Source organism: Ambystoma mexicanum, chromosome 4q (genome assembly GCF_040938575.1).
Source record: "Ambystoma mexicanum isolate Mex_15411 chromosome 4q, UKY_AmexF1_1, whole genome shotgun sequence".
Lineage (NCBI taxonomy): Eukaryota > Metazoa > Chordata > Amphibia > Caudata > Ambystomatidae > Ambystoma > Ambystoma mexicanum.
Genome location: NC_090928.1, coordinates 81,208,661 through 81,226,867, shown reverse-complemented (window position 1 = coordinate 81,226,867; position 18,207 = coordinate 81,208,661). Strand labels below are relative to the sequence as shown.

The following is an 18,207-nucleotide window of genomic DNA, read 5'->3' as shown; positions in this document are numbered from 1 at the left end:
TTTGCTGTGGCTAGTAGAATGTACCAGTTTGTCCCTCAAGTTTCTCGATCTTTTAAATGCAAATAGAGGATAAGGTGACAGGTAAGCACACACACAGCAGGAAGCTCAACAAGAACGAAGAGTAGGCAGCTGTAGCAGGAAATACAAAGGTACAAACAAACTGGATTCCCTCTTGGGGTGTATGCAGAAATGTGAAAGAGTGTTCCACGGACCTTCTGCACAGATTGCTATTACAGGGGCCCACGCTGTATGCTCATGGCTGGGAACAACAGCTGTGGGTGTCTGTAACAGCGACAAGGGAAGGGGCAGAGGTTGCCTGCCGGAAACCAACAGTCAAGCTCTGTACAACGATACAAGAGAAGACAGGAACAGAAATATCCAGAGAAAAGGAAGTCAATGAGCAATCTAGCAGAAGGAAATGAAGGAAAAGCAGTATAACTGAAATGGGTAACCTAAGGGAAGGACAGAGGACTCAAGGAAAAGAAGGACAGGGATCAAGAACAGGGGGTTGCAAACAAGGAAGAGAGCAAGGGAGCAGCAGCCAGGAAACAGGGGGGCTGCAAACAGGGAAGCAGGGCTGCAGTAACGGATGGCACAAGGTACAGGTAAACTGTTGTGGACTGCAGAGGACTGTAGTAGGCTGCAAGACAGGGAGCCCAGAGGAGCAGGGCAGAGAACTGTAGTAGACGGCAGACAGAGAGCCCAGAGGAGCAGGGCAGCAAGGAGCGAGCCCAAAGGAGCAGGGCTGCAAGGCAGGGAGTCCAGAGGACAAGGGCTGTAGGCAAGAAGCCCAGAGGACAAGGGCTGAAGGCAGAGGAGTGTAGCAAGCTGCAAAGCAGGGAGCCCAGAGGACCAGGGCTGTAGGCAGCGGAGGGAAGCAGGCTGCAAGGCAGGGAGCCGAGAAGAGCAGAGCAGCAAGGAGCGAACACGGGGGAGCAGGGCTGCGAGGCAGGGAGCCCAGAGGACAAGGGCTGTTGGCAACAGAGTGAAGCAAACTGGAAGGCAGGGAGCCCAGAGGGTTGTAGGTAGAAGGCAGCGGAGCATGATCGGCTGCAAGGCAAGGAGCCCAGAGGACAAGGGCTGTAGGCAGCGGAGTGCAGCAGGCTGCAAGGCAGGGAGCCCAGAGGACAAGGGCTGTAGGCAGCGGAGTGAAGCAGGCTGCAAGGCAAGGAGCCCAGAAGAGCAGGGCAGCAAGGAGTGAGCCCAGAGGAGCAGGGCCGCTGACTTAAGAGGGCTGAAGAGGACTGTAGTAGGCTGCAAGGCAGGGAGCCCGGAAAGGGCACTGGATCAAAAGCAGGATAAAGCAGGAACAGCATAAAAATTTGTGGCACAAGGCAAAAAGGGGCTGGGAGACTCTTGATGCAAGAGACTAAGCTCCTGCAGGCAGCTGCTTAAATACAGCTCTGCCCTGTACTGAGGAAGGCTAATTGGCAGCACCTGGAGCAGCACACCAGAAGATTATCTGCCTCCTCCCTCTCTGGTCCTGAGATGGTGGAAGCAGCACTGACTTCGCTAGGGCTTCTGGGGATTGTGGTTCCAATACTGACGAATGGGAATGGCCAGGAATTGATAGCTATAGCAAGGTGCATTATGGTACATGTAGTTAGTTGAATTAAATAGGAAAGTACCAATGTTGCGCAAATGGGAATTAAGGACCAAAGTGTGAATATGGGTTGTAAAAAGAGTATTATGAAGATAAATGAATAACAATTAGTCCATGATGGTTGCCAATGAGTGCGCCCGTGGCGCAGGCATGACAGGAGAAGAGGCAAAGGCACAAGACAGGGGACAGGGGGAAAAGCTTTGAAAGAGGAAAATATTGGAGCACAGACAAGAGATATGGGCAGTTGGTTAAGAGGAAAATAGAGATCATGAATTTTGATGCCATTTTTTCCTGGACTGGCGGGTAAACTTATGTGGGGTCTTGTTGCAGCATGATTTTCAACTCTTGCTGCATATAATATTTATCCAGCAGTGTATGCCTTGCTCACATTGTCTAATATACCTTGTAAGGCGGTCCTACTTTTTAGTCCTCTAGTGCACAGATTGTTAATGTTGCACCATTTTGTTGGATATTGTTCACAATCCTGTGTTACGCAGGCTTCAAGGCGTGTTTTAACATTATTGATGATACCATGCCAACACCAAAATCATTTTATGGATTCCACAGCAGGTTTTGCAAACTACAGGCTTTACGGCATAGATGCCAGTGTAAAATATTAAATGTATTGAATCAGCCAGTAAAGGCTAACAGCTCTTTTAATACTAGCCTCCTGACGTCCGGCCCTTCAGCTTGTGTGGGTGGTCACAGAATTCTCATTAAACTGTTCTTCTGCACAAAAGGGTTTTATTTTGAAGTGCAGTGGTGTAGTAATACACTGGTATTTTTCAAAAACATAGGACATTCACATTTGAGGACATACAAAGTGTAGTACCTAAGTATGAATGAACAACAACATCAGGACAGGAGTGTCTTTACGAGTGGAGGGTCCTATGTGGTCGAATCCGAGGAGCTTCAGCTGGCGAGATCGTTGAAGCAGCAGTGTGTCATCTCGGATGTCGAGGATGCAAGGGGTTACCCACTCAGGGTGTAGCAGTGGTTACTCTTCAGCAGAGATCGACCTGACCTTGCTCATTTGTTTGTTGATATTATTGTATGACAAACAAACCTTGCCAAGAACCTTAGAATACTTAAACACTGTAAAGAGGCAGAAGAGGAGAAGCCATAGCAGTAATAAGAGTACACAGCCAGCGTCAGGAAAGCAAGTATAAATCATGAATTAGGTTTTTGTTGCGGGGACAATGTGCCTGCCCGCATTAGACTGTGCTAAGCTAAGCTGCATTCCCGATTCCACAGAAAGCGACAGCAGAAAACAATTACCCGTACTATGTAGTGCTATTGTCTATGGGGAATTCAGCATCGCTTTCTGCCCTTTGGGAAGTGTTCCCTTTTGGGAACTCCCTTTGCTCCTCACCACAACTGTATTCTGTCATTTAATATTTTTGAGATTTCTGATTTGTGATAGGGATTTATAACGCACCACAGGCAACCTAAATTGCATCAAGGCGTGGGAATATTGAACATCAGACCTTGTCAAAGAGCGCCAGTTTGCCAGGAAAGTAACAAACCCTGAGGCGAGCCCTCGTCGCAACTACTGGGTACCCCCAAAGATGGCTCCAAGCAGTACAGGCCGCGCTTACCAGCTTTAACCACCATGACCAGGCCCATTTCATAAGAATTCCCAGGGGAACCTTTGCATAGAGCCATGCTTAAACACATTCGTCACCCCCTCGCCCCCCCACCACCACCCCAGCCCCCCAACGTCCCCCCGGCGCCCACACACACAATAAAAATGCTTTGTATGGGTAAGAGGACTTGGTAGCCATGTTCATGAGAGTGCACACAAGGCTAGGAGAGGCTGGTCACCAAGCAACAGTCCATAGTGCTAGGCTGCAGACTCGGATGGGATGCTGTTCCTAAAACGTAATCCATACTGGTGTGTTTAGCTTAAGTATTCCTAATGTAACATGCAGCAAAACAAGTACATCTTTAGGTGTTTCAATGTGTGCTTATCATCTATCACAGACGTGCTCACGTTTTGCTATATCTGGCTTACAAAAGTATATTAATTTCAATGCCACTGCCCCCTTTCGGCCTCTGCTGGACTCTTTGAGTTGAGCTATTAATGTGACACTGCCCATAGACTGGCCATAAAATATGTGTGGGGCCCTTTCACTTGAAAAGGATGGCATTGCATGTCACTGGCGCTATCCCTGCGGCACTGCCCGTGCACCAGCTGGGGAGGTGACTAGAACATGAGCACTCTCATTGCTTCAGTGTTTGTTATGTGTGACTTTCTTGTTAAACGTCTTGTTTCCATGTGATGTTTTGCGTACTTTTTGTGATCAGAAAAAGTGACAGTTGGGCGCTTGATAACGGGAGCACTGTCTGTTTTGGTAGCAGCCAAGAGAAAGCGGAGCTGAGATTTATCTCCGCGATATGGCAGGCTGCGGTGTTTTCAACTGTAGACGGGTTCTAATCTCCCCCACTGCCTGCATCACCCCCGTATGCGTGTGTGTGTGTGTATAAACACTCGCACAGCACGCTCACTATCTGCCAAGGTGATTCGCAGAACTGGATTCTGTGAGTTTCCCGCCCCCTGGCCTACTGTGCTGCGCCACGTGACCTGCCTTGCCTGGTTTAAAGGTTACCCTCGTCCTCCGGTGCATGCAGCGCACCGTAGTGTATACAGTAGCTGGACTGGGCGCCGCGCGCTGAGGCTTCCCAACACGTCAAGTTATGAACTTTCCTTTCCTGTTCTTGTTTTCGTCAGGGGCTTTTCTTGTGCGGATATGAAGTAGCGCGAGGAGCAGGAGCCAGCCGTTCACCGACGGGGACAAGACAGCCACAGCGTGTACATTCCAGTCCGCAGCATGGACAGCAAGGAAGAGAAGAAGGACCGGCGCCAGGGTTACTTCGCGAGGTAAGCCCGTGCTCCTCAATGCTAACCTGCACTGCTCGAAGTTCATGACACATCAGGCATTCCCGGAAAGTTCATTTTATAAGACTTGTAGATTGTGTAACGTTATTTAAGGACAACGTGTTAATGCAATTTAAAACCACACCAGGAAAACTATTAGGGCCTGCGTGAGCCGGCGCAATGCTGCTGGCCTGTGTGCAGCGTTTTTTGAGTTATGATTGTTATGTTATGTTAAGAGTTCTGTGTACTGGGCCAGTCACCTCCATAGTAACTCATCCATAACCAGTTTGATGTCCTGGGGACCAATTCCGTTGGTGTCGGTGCGCGGTACAAATACCTTTAACAAATCTGTAACAGCGCCACGATGCCCCCGGGCTGATGTGCGCTTTAAAAATATGAATAGATACATAATAAATAGTGGTCTAACAGCGCTGAGACTTGTCTGGAAAGTGGCCTGTTGGGGTCCCATCAGAGGTACCCAGACCGTTATCTGTGTAGGTATGGAAAAGGGCGTCAATTGTGATTAGTGAAGCTGTCAGCTACATTGCAGCCTCTGCTTCTGTGTTAAAGAGATAAGCAAATGAAGGAGCAGACTAGCACAGTTTATCAAGGACAGTTTTTGCATTTCCCTGGTAGGGTTTGGGTTAGCCTTAGCGATATCCTAGTACGGTCACGGAGAGCCAAAGCCACGCCATATCTTTAGAGCACCCATGCAAAAGAAATGTGGGTGCACATTAAAGGCGGATATCTACATGGCCATTGGTTATCTTGAAAACCTGGCGTGGTTGGGCTGGGAAAGACAAACCTCGGAGGCTTCAATTCTAGAGTTTATTGTGTTAGGACGCCCTCGCTCTGGGTGAAGGATGAATGGAAAAGTCATCAGACGGGAACGACCTTCAGAGACAGACACTTGCCTGTGTACAAAAATGAGTGTGCAGCCTTAGTCGTCTGCCCAGCCGGAAGATGCAGGGTCGCTCTTTACACAGCAGCAGTAGGGCATCCAGGTGACTAGATAGCGGAGTGGGCACCCTTTCTTTGGAGCGTTTTATTGCTGCAGAGTAATTTATGATGCATTCAATATTATGCTCTTGGTTGCTTGTAAAGGTCATTTAAACCGTTTTCTTATATATTGTCTAAATACAAAACAGTATTCAGTGTGTGACATTGTTAGTGAACTGTGATTTGTTATTAAACTGTGATTTATTTTCATCTATACATGTGCATCAGATTGTATGAACCGCCGAATGTCCATGGACCTGGTGCTTTTGTTTGGTTGCTCTGGTCTCCAGTTGACTGCACCGCGATGTCAGACCGTACAGGGGTGTACCTACTAACAAATTGGGGGCGGGGGTTCATTATGAGTTGGGTGGTAATGGTAAAATCGTCTGTATTTGTCAAACACCACAGATTGTTACTCTGCCCCATTCAGGGTTTGGTCAAATGCCACCAGAAGTATTCAGTGTGAATCCCTCTGTGATATTCCAGGCAGACTTTCTGCCGAAAATGTACCTTCATCTTGTATCTAATTGTATTTTGCTATACTTCTAAAGCGCGAAATAAGGCTGAAGAGCATCTAGGCGCTAAAGGGATAAGGACAGACCTGAGAGGCACTTCCACTATGCAGAATAGTAAAAAAAGATACGTTTTCAGTGCTCTACGAAATTGGAGAAAATCTTTAGTATTATGAAGTGAAAGCAGAAGTTTGTTTCACATGGTAGGAGCAAGCACCGAAAAAGAACCGTCACCCACGCGTGCCTTTTGATAACGTAGAACTCTCATTAACATTTGGGAAGAGGAGCAAAGGCGTCTAGAAGGATGGTAAGGTACCAACCTATTTTTTAAATAGGTTGCCCCAGTGTTGTGAAGTGCCTGATGAGTGATACAGAAGGGGCCTCATTAAGACCCTTGCGCTCCTGGAATGAAGAGGGCCGGTATGGGACCGGCCCCCTTCATTCCGGGAGCGCATATTACAAGGTTCCTTTTGCGGGACCCGGACCTGACGTCTGGTAAAACCAGACGTCTTTTCCGGGTCCTGCGAGGGGAAGAGGGAGGTAACAACGGGACACTTATAATGTGCCCGTTGTTACCTCCATCTCCATTCCCATTGAGCCCTATGGGGGCTCAAATGGGAATGGGGAATGGTTCCTGCAAGGAGGACTTACCGGTAAGTCCCCATTGCAGGAACTCGGTAAAGGAGCCCGGTTTGGAGGCAGCCATGGAGCTAACAGCTCCATGGCTGCCTCCAAACTCGTAATGAGGCCCAAGATCTTAAAATCCACTCTGGTCTTTACATGCAACCAGAGGAGCTGTTGCAACATTTTTACAGAGGGGGCAGGTTTTGGGGAATCTAAAGCCAACCAGGCCGCTGAGTTCTGAAGTACTTGCAACCACTGTAACCAGTACTGTGGTTGACCCAAATAAACCCTGTTACAATAATCTAGGAATCCCATTATTACTGAGTTAACCACTTTGGTATGACATTCTGTGGGAAGGAAGGGAACAATCTTCTGCAACACTCTGAGTTTGGTAAAGCCAGAGTTACAAACTGCTAATACATGAGCTTCACGAGAGCCCGGGGCAAGAAGCTTAAAACCAAGACTTTTGACTGAGGCACTTGGTGTGGGACAGGGGCCCAGAGAGTCAGGCCAGAAATATTGACTCCAGGTGGCATTTTCCCTGTTGGGCTTTAGCCAATTGAGTGCCATCCAACTGCTGATTGCTGCCAAACTATTTTTCAGTTTACAGGCTGGCCTGTATTACAGGTGAATTCAGCCACAACACCAATTGAGTGTCATCCACATATGTGTAGAAGTGCACCCCAGACTTAGAAATAAGATCTGCCAGGGGGCGTACTAATAGATTTAACAGAATCGGTGACAGTGCAGAACCCGAAGCATGCCGCAAGGCAGAGAGAAAGCTGGAGACACAGAACCCTGGGAAGAAACTGCTTCATTGCGTTCAGCAGGAAAGGAGGCAAACCATGTCAGTGGAACCCCACTGACTACAGATTGTTCAAGGCAGCTAAGAAGGATATCATGCTCCACTGTATCAAAGGCAGCAGGGATGTCAAAGAGGATCAATGCTCCGACCCCTCCATGGCCCTGGACCATGGCCAAATCATCCATAAGAGAAATCATAACAGATTCAGTACCCATCATGGGACAAAAGCCTGATTGATAAGGATGGAAACAATCATTAGCTTCTAAAAACTGAGAGAAGGGTGGTGTGATTATAATCTCCATCAGTTTTATAAGAGCAGATATGAAAGATATTGGCTGATAGCTGCCTGCAACCGAGGAGTCTAGTTGTTTTCTATTCCAGAAGAGGGGTAGCTAGCGCTCGCTTAAGTGCAGCGGGGATCAACCCTGATGTAAACGAGTATTGTAATGCTGCAGTAATTAAGGAAATAGCTTTCGTAGGATGTGCTTGCAACATGAATAATGGTACAGGGTCCCCTGGCAACGCAGATTTCAATTGTCTTAGAGCTTTAGTCACAATAGTATCATCTACTGGGTCAAATTGAAAAACTCCTTTGAAGGGAGAGCCCACCAGAGGGACTGGAAGATCGGCTGCTCGGGTGTCTCCAGCGCCCAAAACCTAGAACAGCGCTCACTGAGTCTCCATCATAGGACTCAATTTCAAGGCTAATCTTAGAGGTGGCAGGGAAAATTCTAAACTGGACCCAAATATTTTTTACTTTTTTTACTGTACAGAAGTGAAACCCAGGCCCTTTCTTCAAAGCAGCAAAACAAGGTTTTATAATGGGCAACTACAAGGAAGCATCTGATGCTGCTCTCACCACCGTACGCATTTAATGCATAAAAGGGTCAGTATTGACCCTTCTTTGCATCATAAACGTACAGTAGTGGTACAAACAACGATTGTCCATTATCCATTTCCACCTTTACACTGAATTTGGTAATGGCTGAAAGACATTGATGAAAAGCACATTTTAGAATTACCAGGAGGTATTCCAGAAAGACCCCCTCTGTCAGTGGTACATTCTGAATGGGTTGGATTTTCAAAATTATCATGGTCATTTCCCCCAGAGATATTTCCTTATGGAAATCTGCCAGACTGTAATTAAGTTCCTGCATCTTTTTCCAAATACAGAATAGTGGGGCAAGTTTTTAGGTGATGCCAGAGTCAAGCGGTTTGCATTTTTCTTTTCTACACGTCCGCACTCAGCAAACACTTTTTAAAGCAATAAAGTGCACTATTTTGCAGTCACAATTGCATGTTCGTTTATTTCCTTTTTTTCTTAGCATCATATTTTGTGTGATAAGTTCAAGTCATAAAATATCAAGTTAAGAGCAATAAGCAGTTTAGATACCATCTGCAAGATATCAGTTGCAAAAATAAAGTATTTTTATCAGCATTTGGACAATGCCAGCAACTATTATCATCAACTAGTTAGCGTTAGCTAATCCCACAATTTCAGCTAAAGTCAAATTTAACAATAATTGACAAAAGCAATAGGTCTGGCTTTGAAAATGTAGAAGGTCAGGCGGTCATTTGTCCTCTTATCTATTGGCTTTGCTAGTGCTTTTTATAATGGTGGTGATGATGGAATGGGTATACGTGTATAACATGTATATGAGGCTCCCAATCAATCATGGCCTAATTCTTAAATCATATAAACATTGGTAGCCACATAAATTAGTAATAGTAAAGATCTCCTCAAAAACCACCTTGCAGTGTAATGCACAATAGTGGAAACTCAACAATGTAACAAGCAACATAGAAAGAAAGAAAATAAGCTCTTAAAACAATGTTCAACAACGTTCTCCTCAACTTAAACAGTTCCACTCCCTTCTACAAAATGGCTGCAACTACAGCAAGGCTTTCATCATGATGCAGTTATTCTGCATAATAGAGAAGCTGATTGACACTGGGCCCTCCTCTAATATTTACCTTAAAGAGCTGTGACGAGTGACCTTTTGACGAATATTGCAAGCAGAACTGCGATGGACTTGTAATAATATGTGTCCCTTTATGTCTGTGCAGCAGTTGTTTGGTACTAGATTCTGAACGCATGTCCACACTGAAAGAGGTGCTGTTCTCTCAGTGGTGTATTCCACCTAGTCAACAAGATCTATTCTTTAAAACACAAGTGTTATTGGATACACTTCCTCTCTGCCAACATACAGCCTTGGGACAGAATAATCCTCAAAGTTCGACCTGTGTTTTTTTTTTTTTTATCAGACTTAGTGCTCTGACTCCCCCTTCCTCCCAACCTTTTTTTTTTGGAACCCAGTCTTCATCCGTTGCGGACCCTCAGGGTTAACAACACAGTTTCCTCTGCCTACTCGTTTGACAGGCTCAGATTCAGAAGATTCAGAGAATTTTGAAACCTTATCTGACGGAAACGAGAGCTGTTGTTTTTCAAATTCAGATACCACAGAAGGAACACTTACACCACCAGAAGAAACGGCTAATTTAGCTAACGCCATTGCCCAACAAGCAGAAAATAGGCTCCAAGAGGTGCCCTGCTCCTGTCTTGACTAAGCTATACTCACTCCTATGATGAGCTTTAATGAAAGCAAACATACTGGGCCTCGTTACAACGTAGGCGGCCGCAGAATGAACGGTGCCGGTAAGGGACCGGTACTGTTCATTCCGGGCCGCCTCATTACGTAATGCAGCAGGTCCCTCTCTGGACGCCTGGCCAGACCAGACGTGCAGAGCGGGACCCACTAGCAGTCCAGGATGCTAACAACGGGCCCGCCATTGTTAGCATCCTCCCCATTCCTATTGAGCCCTATAGGGGCTCAAATGGGAAAGGGGATGTACCAGGTCCGGGTCCCGCAAAAGGGAATTACCAGGCCCTCCAATGTCGGAATGGCCCGGTAATTCCCTATTTTTTGGACCCGGTACCCGGTTTGGGGATAGCCATGCCGGTAAGAATGGCATGGCTACCTCCAAACTCGTAATGAGGCCCACTGTCTTTACTTTGTACATGGTTGACTATTTTACTTATCCAGACGCTATAATGATTTTCTTGGAATGATCAATGCTTTTGCAATTACCTGGCATGGAGCTGTGGGTACTTCACTGATCCACTGTCTCAAGATTTGGCCAGAATAAAGCATTGTGAGTGGGGAAAAACTGTGTCATTGCTGCAACTGATGCATTGTACTTGGAATGCTCTACAAAGAGAATTGTTCCTGCTTTTGCAAATAAAACCAGTCATTGAAAAAAAGAATGTACTGCACTGCAGTTATGTTACCAAATGCCAGATTCAAGTATGAAGGTGTTGGTTTTCGGACTGATGCAATGTGTGTCCTGGGATTTATTATGAACATGATTTATGCTGTCCATGCTTTCCTAGGATGATGCAAGAGGAACATTTTGGGATAATGTGGTTCATAAATGGAATGAAGTGACGGAAATTATTGGACAGGGATTAAGTTTCATGCTGCTCAAGGAAAAAAAGATGTGGAAACGCATGTTGAAAAAATGTAAAGCTATAAATGTGCAATGTTTCAGGTTCCTTCCGTCGGTTTGTACCCCAACAGTTGGGCTAAACGGCAGTTAAAAGCATCAACCTTGTAATCTTTTTATGGCGACAAAGTCCTGATATTGCATTTGATTTATTTCATGGACGAGTAAAAATGTTAGACAATGGTTTCTCATTTTCTTCCTCTTCTTGGGAGCTTTTCTGATGCAGGTTAGTAGGCTATTACAAATACTGGGTGTGTTTCATATGGAATCATCGACTTTTCGATCTACATATATTTAAGTTCAGTTTGCTTTTATCGTGTTAGCCAAGGGTTGAATCTAGTGTTGATCCAAAAGAAAGCAACATGCTACCTTAATTATTAAATAACTAATTAGGCTAACAAAGTCAATTTTCTGCAAGCTTTCATGATATTTGACCTCTTCCTCAGGCAAGGATGAAACGAAGCCTTTGAAAAACATTACAGCATTACAGCTTAAATAGCCCCCCTTGGCAATCCTATTTGATTTATCTGTACCTGTCGCTGTACCTGATTTGTAGTTTTGCTCAGAGAGGCATGCATTAGATGTTGAAGCCCCTCACACACATTGCAGTCTTCAAGGACTTAATGGTACACTGTGATAAGTGGGGTAGGGGTCAGTGGAAAAGAAGAGAAGGGAAATAAAGAAGACGAATGGAAAAAATAACAACCCACCCCTGTTACAGTGCTCTCAGAAAGACAGCTGGGCATTGTGTCAGTCATGGTAGATGCAGTCCAGTTGAAGAAACTTGGTAGGTCCAGTTGGTCCCTTTGCAAGATCAGTGGGAGCACCCATATATCAGGCTTGTGTCTCTAGAAGGCCAAAAGAGAGGAGGAAAAACCAGTCATATGTTAGGCCTTTGAGTCTTGAAGCCCAGTGTGGTTAGTGTCAAATGCCTTATCGGGATGGTGTTATATCACAATCATGAGGAATGACTGGGATTTTGACTTGAGACAGTGGCCCTCACAAGTCTATTAGAATATTTCTGTCTGGTGGATTTTTGAGGACAGATGGGAATGGGTTGGAGAGAGTATGGAAATTAGTTATTGGGCCTCATTACGAGTTTGATGATGTCCCGGCTGAAATTCTGCCAGGATACCGGCAAACTGTATTACCGTGACCAGCACTCGGTCCGGTGGAACATACCCTGGATTCCGAGTGACATTGACAGCGGTAAATCCCCATTCCATGGAGTCCCATTGTACTCCAGGGGGTATTTGCCAGTAAGGTGCCGGAATGACCTCCAACTCCTAGCTGGAGGACATGTCAGCCACCTCACCGGCAAACCTGTAGTTGGCTGATGCATAAACGTTCCGTTATATGGTAATAACGGCACATTAATTCCACACCGGACAACTTGTAATGAGACCCATTGTCTTAGAGAGGCTGGTGGTCCTGACGCAGTGTCAGTTCGATACGCATGAACACATTTGGAAAAAATGATGGAAAGTGTACGGTCTGAATGTTGTGATCCCTGCATTTCTATGGGTGGTAAAAGTGGGAGTCTGTTAGTTGGGGTAGTGGCTCAGGAAACCGCAATGTCTGTGCTGTCAGTGCATTGAAAATGTGAATGCATTTGAATTCATAGGTCTGCCTGGCTTTTTGTCAGTCCTGAAATTACCCCAGCATTCAGCAATTCTGAGCTCATCTGGGTTATGCCTAACTTCAGAAAATTGCTCACCAACTGGGATCTCCTTTGTGCATTGTTTGACACTCTGAGGTGAGGTTCATGTGTTTATGCAGAAGTTAACCAGTTTCCCCTTCACAGTACCCCAGTCCGTGGCATTTCATGCACATGATCAAGCATACAAAATTGTTGGTTGCATATGTAGAATACTCCAACATTTTGAAGTACTTCTTGATTGTATCCAAAATGTTATGTCGGCAGGTTAGAAATCTTTTGTTTCTGCATTTCCCGATACAATTTTCTGTTCAACTTTGTTCTTAGTTTACTTCTTACCATAATTCCCTTAGCAGTGACTCAATGTCTGAAAGCAAGAAGGGGCATCTCAGGGAAAACATCTCTCAGACGTTCATCTTGTTGCAGAATGGGTTGTAGTTACTTAGCAATCTTGCAGAGACATTCCAACTCTGGAGTCTATGTGACTTCTAGTTGCACCCGGGTTTGTGCCTTAATTGCTCTGTATTCTAAGCGATTTCTCCAGGGAATCCATTTTGCCCTGTGTACCTGTCTGTCTGCCATTCTGTGGTTGCATCTGTAGTTTATATAGTCTGATCTCAAGGTTTGTATGTTGTTGTCCCGGTCCCTTCTGTCTAAGTATATTCAATTGTATATTAATGCTTGACTCAATATTGTAGCATGTTTTGTGTGCGCTGACTGGGTGGAAGCTGTCACTCTTCAAACAACTGGCCCTGTCAGTTGCTTTACAATACACTGTAGTCTGTACCTTATCATCTTTTAGTTATGGTGGTGTCTTGGAAATGTACTTTTTCAGAAGGGTAGGAGAGTTTGAGGTTGATGGTTTTGTGTTACTTTAATTAAGTCGATTCCCTCCGTAGATACCCTCATGATCTCATTTTTGATATCATGGTTGCTCCCTTCTGTGACATTAAGTGTGTACTCATGGGCAGAGCAACGGGTGGTGGAGGACTCCAAGTTAATATTGTTGTCACTTCACACATCTGCCGAAATTCAAGGATTTTGTTGCAATACATTGATTTATCTTAACTCTGTCATACCTACAGTTCTTTAGCCATGGACAGTGGATCGAGCCTACAGTGGTAGCCCATATTCCTCTGAATAGTAACTAAACAGATCCCACTAGCCACTGCCTTTGCTCATGTCCACTGTCCGTGATGCGCCAAATGGTCTGGAAGTCCGTTGACCCTGTTGCACCATGGGTGACTGCTTGTCAGTACTCACCACAGCTGAAGTGGAATGTGGAATGGAGTAGGTAATGCAGCGTAGCGTAACTCAGACCAAATGAGGTCTGAGTCTCCTCAGTGAGGGTGATCTTTCCAATGATACGCCCCTCTATTAGTTGAATTCAAGAACAGAGGGGTAAATCAGTTTAAAGAGCGAGAAGGCACAGACACCACCGGACGTGTGCCAGGCTGCAAGTGATTCGGAAAGTCAAATACTGCAGGATTAACAATAAATGAGAAACTAACCTTACTAGTCTAGGCACCAGACTTTTACTGATGTCAGTCAATGAAACAGAACAGAATATTGGTAAATGTCAATGGGCCTCATTACGAGTGCGGTGGTAAGGGATTAACAGCACCGGTAAGGATGCCGGTGCCGTTAACCCCTTACTGCCGCATTCCGAGGTCCCTTAGTGGGTCCCACTAAGGCCGGCTGGTTTTACCAGCCGCCCTTAGCGGGAGCCGCTAAGGGACTAGGGAGCTAATAACGGGCCTGCTATTTGCGGGCCCGTTATTAGCTCCTTCCCCATTCCCATTGAGCCCTATGGGGGCTCGAATGGGAATGGGGAATGGTTTTCAGAATGGGGACTTACCAGGTCCTCCAAGGTTGGAATGACCCGGTAAGTACCCTTTCCGAGAACCCGGACCCGGTATGCTGTAAGGGGGTAGCCATGGTGCTAATAGCACCATGGCTACCTCCTACCTCGTAATGAGGCCCAATGGTTTAATGAACTAAAGAAAGCTTAAGTGTAACGTGGAATCTTACCTAGAACTCACAAGTGAGGAACCTTCAATGAAAAGAGGCTAGAAGGGAGTCCCAAAATCAAATGACCAGGCAAGGAGAAAACGAGGAGGGAAAGGGAAAAGTTAGTATAGAACTAGAACCCAGGCTGCACGAGTGCCGCACTAGTGTTGGGATGGTGCTCGGGAGAGAAACTGAAAAGCATCTATATTTCTTGTGCACTATTCGAGTATTTGATTGTGAAAGTTCTAGTTGGAGTGCCAACAGTACAGCGGAAGCAGGAGGAAGTCCAAGAGCAATCCGTAGGATGAAGATCGGGTCAAGAACCAAATGGTCGGTTGACAAGACAGAATCACAAGGCAGTAAAACAGGCGGTAGTTCAAAGCCGAGCGTAAATAAAATGAAACAGAATCACTAGGCAAAGGTAGTCAGGTAACAAAAATGCAGGATCAGTTTCTTGGACCAAAAACAGAGAGTCGATGGCCCTCGCTTCAATCAGAAGCGTCTTGGTTAGTACCTGCCTGCGCTTTATGGGGGCAGAGTGGGTGGATCTTGCGTTGTGGAGTAGCGTAGCCGGTTATGTGACCATTCTGAAACTCAGCACGTGTAGCAGTGGAACGCATCGCTGCAAATTGACATATACATGCATTGCGGGCGGTGAATCGCCATGGCAACTTCCAATGCCAAAGGAAAGGGGAGGCCCCTGAATGAAACAATCGGGTGAAACGTTTCCGCTGGGGAGGAACCGAGGCTGGGGAACAATCGATGCATGGCGGAATTAAGACACTGCTGCACTATAATATTGCAAAATACCCCACTTGGTGTTTTAGCCTACAATTTTAAAATAGTTTTTTAGAAGCCTCTGTTTATTTTCACCTATATTTATCAAGATTTTACAGTGAAACCAGCTCATCTATGAAAAAGCAAAATGGTGGTTTTTCATTAACTGCGGGAATGGGAAAATGCTCAGCAATTTAAAAGTCTTCCCCATTCTTACTGCAACTCTCTATGTGCCCCCTCCTCCTTTCTAAGACCTACTTCTGCAGATCCCCTTTTCCCTTTCCTTTTACCTCCTTTCAGTCTCTGGTTCATGTGCTGCATTTTCTTTCTGAGCGCGTCATGTAACATTTCCGAAGGAATCCTGAAGAAATTCTAACGGATTCCCCTGGCAAGATGAAAATGCTCTAGCACAAATAGGCTCCCCATCCTTAGCCTTACTACCCTAAGTCACATGCGGTCCTCTTCCATCTCCACACATGTACCTTGATATAAATTCACGCCTTTACCTCCTGCAGATATAATTTTGAGCACATTTCTAGTTCAGCTTCACTCAGGATTACTATGGAAATCAGTTGCACAAAGGGAAAAAAATGGCAGTTTTTTTTTCTGAAAAGTCTCAATACTACAATGCACCATGGGAGATGTGTAAAAGTTGTTTGTTGCCAGGGGACAGTTCCTTCTCCATCAAATTACTACTGGAAGGTTTTAGCATTGAAGAACAAATGCTATAAGCTTTAGCAGAAAACCCTTATGGCAGATGATACATTTTCATATCTTGAAGCAACAAGGCGATACAAGGAAGCTTTAGTTAATGCCAAATCATTATGAATTATGCATTAACTCTGTGAGCTCTGATTCCAAAGAACTGTTTACCATTCTTAGAGAAATGGACCATGCCAGTCATCCAAATCCATCCAGCTAGTCAAAAGTTATTAGCAATGATAGAAATTTGGGAACATTCACTGTAAATAGTTTTTATCTTACACAAGGCCCCTGCACAGTCTTTTCCTGCTTCCATAGAGTCCCCCGAAAAGGAGACCTAGGAGGCAAAACATGGTTCGCAAAAGGCTGCAGAAGAAATACCTCCCACACCAAACCAAATATTGTTGCAGAAAGCCACAAAATGGGTCAGTTCGCAGCCCATTCATAAGTCTTATGGAGAGGTCTCTTTAAGAAAGGCTATAAGAAGCCAAGGCCAATAGTCTGGCTCCAAGAGGTGGCACCCAAGGCACTGAGAAACATAGCACTGAAAAACACAGAGCCAAAAATCACAGCTCAAAGATACAGTACCTTGTAGTGCAAAAAGCACACAGATGTTATAATAACACATTTGCACCGACTTTTGTTTCCAATCAATGTACCAAAGTCACATCTAAACACATCAATAACAAAGCCATTTCTAGGGGGGGAAGGGCTAGTCACATACCAGGCTCTTTCCTTCGCATGAAAGAATTGAAACTTTCATCTTTCATGCAGTTCTTCCCATTTATTAGTCATCACACAAGATCACAGCAAGAAAACTGATGGCAAATTGTATGAATGAGGGCATCCTACATAAACTTGGTTCCACATTGAAGAATTGCTCAGTGCACAAGAGTCTCAAGCATAAGGGGTAAAGGGATTGGGAAGGTCTGGTGGTAACAACATGAAAGGTTGTCCAGGCACTAAAATGTTGGCAAAAATAATACATGTCGAAATGACACCCATTACTAACCCTCAATTCAAGTAACCATTTCAACTGAAGTCTCAAAGCCAGGATAGGCATCCCACCTGCAGTCCTAATAGCCCCACGGACAAGCACAGTTACACCTCAATATCCTGGAGATTGTGGGAATTCACCTAGTGTTACACAGCTTCTATATGGAAAAGCAGGGGAAAGTTGTCCTCATAAGAAACTACCACAAAAACAGCAATGTTCTCTATAAAGGATCAAGTAGACACTCACTCCCAGAAACCCTCCTAACAGCACCACCTCTCTAGCATTGGTGCATGAATAGGCAGATATTCCTACAAGTCCAGCATGCCAGGGATAAACAATTGCCTAGTAAACAGCCTTAGTCAACATGATCATCAAGAGCGTGAGTGAAACACAAGAACACTGAAATGAATATTCAAGAAGTCAGAAACATTAGACTTATTTGGAAGAAGAGTAAACCCAAAATTTCAAAACATCACCTTGAGGTACCCAGTAACAGAGTCACTTGGCAATGTCATATGCTTAGCATAGTCAGGGATATTTGCATTCTGCCAAAACAACTAATCCACAATGTAGTGCAGAAGCTATTACATGAGAGCATGACTCTCATCATATTCACACCAACATGACCGAGATAACTAGACAACTGTGGCATCCACAACTACTAGGCATGGCAGTAGAGCGTCCACTCAAGTTTGACAGTTCCAATTCTGTTGACACAGCAAAACCAGCAGATAGCAAACCTAAATACATTCATAATGAATTTGGAAGCTTTGCTCCTGAAGACAGTGATTTGGTGTAACAAACTGGCAATCAGTCCCGTACAATGAACTGAATCTGAAATTAACAAATACTTGCATTACCTCCTAGACAATGGACTTGTTTAAAATTCCTTAAAGGGCTGCTTAGCTTATTCCACCACACAACATAAGATCATATGGCGGAAGGCTCTGGTGGTTAAAACATTAATTTAATGGATTGGAAGAATACACTCACCAGCATCGAACCAAGCACCATGCTTGGATCTTAATAAGGTATTGCAAAGGCTAATAATACTATCTTTTGATTCAATTCACCAATTCACAAGGACTCCCTTAGACATCAATGTTATAAAATAGCCATTTTGGTTGCAAGCATCTTCA

The 18,207-nt window shown here is 45.0% G+C and overlaps 1 protein-coding gene across 3 annotated transcripts in view; it reads left to right on the top strand.

The window, feature by feature from the left end:
- The window catches only part of NCOA7 (nuclear receptor coactivator 7), a 1,232,944-nt gene that overhangs the window by 331,960 nt on the left and 882,777 nt on the right, over positions 1 to 18,207 (top strand). For all 3 annotated transcript variants that reach the window (XM_069607511.1, XM_069607508.1, XM_069607509.1), the window contains one exon: positions 4,335 to 4,484. In XM_069607511.1, coding sequence (XP_069463612.1) covers positions 4,435 to 4,484 — 50 coding nt within the window. In that variant the 5' untranslated portion in view covers positions 4,335 to 4,434. The remainder of the gene's footprint in view (positions 1 to 4,334; positions 4,485 to 18,207) is intronic.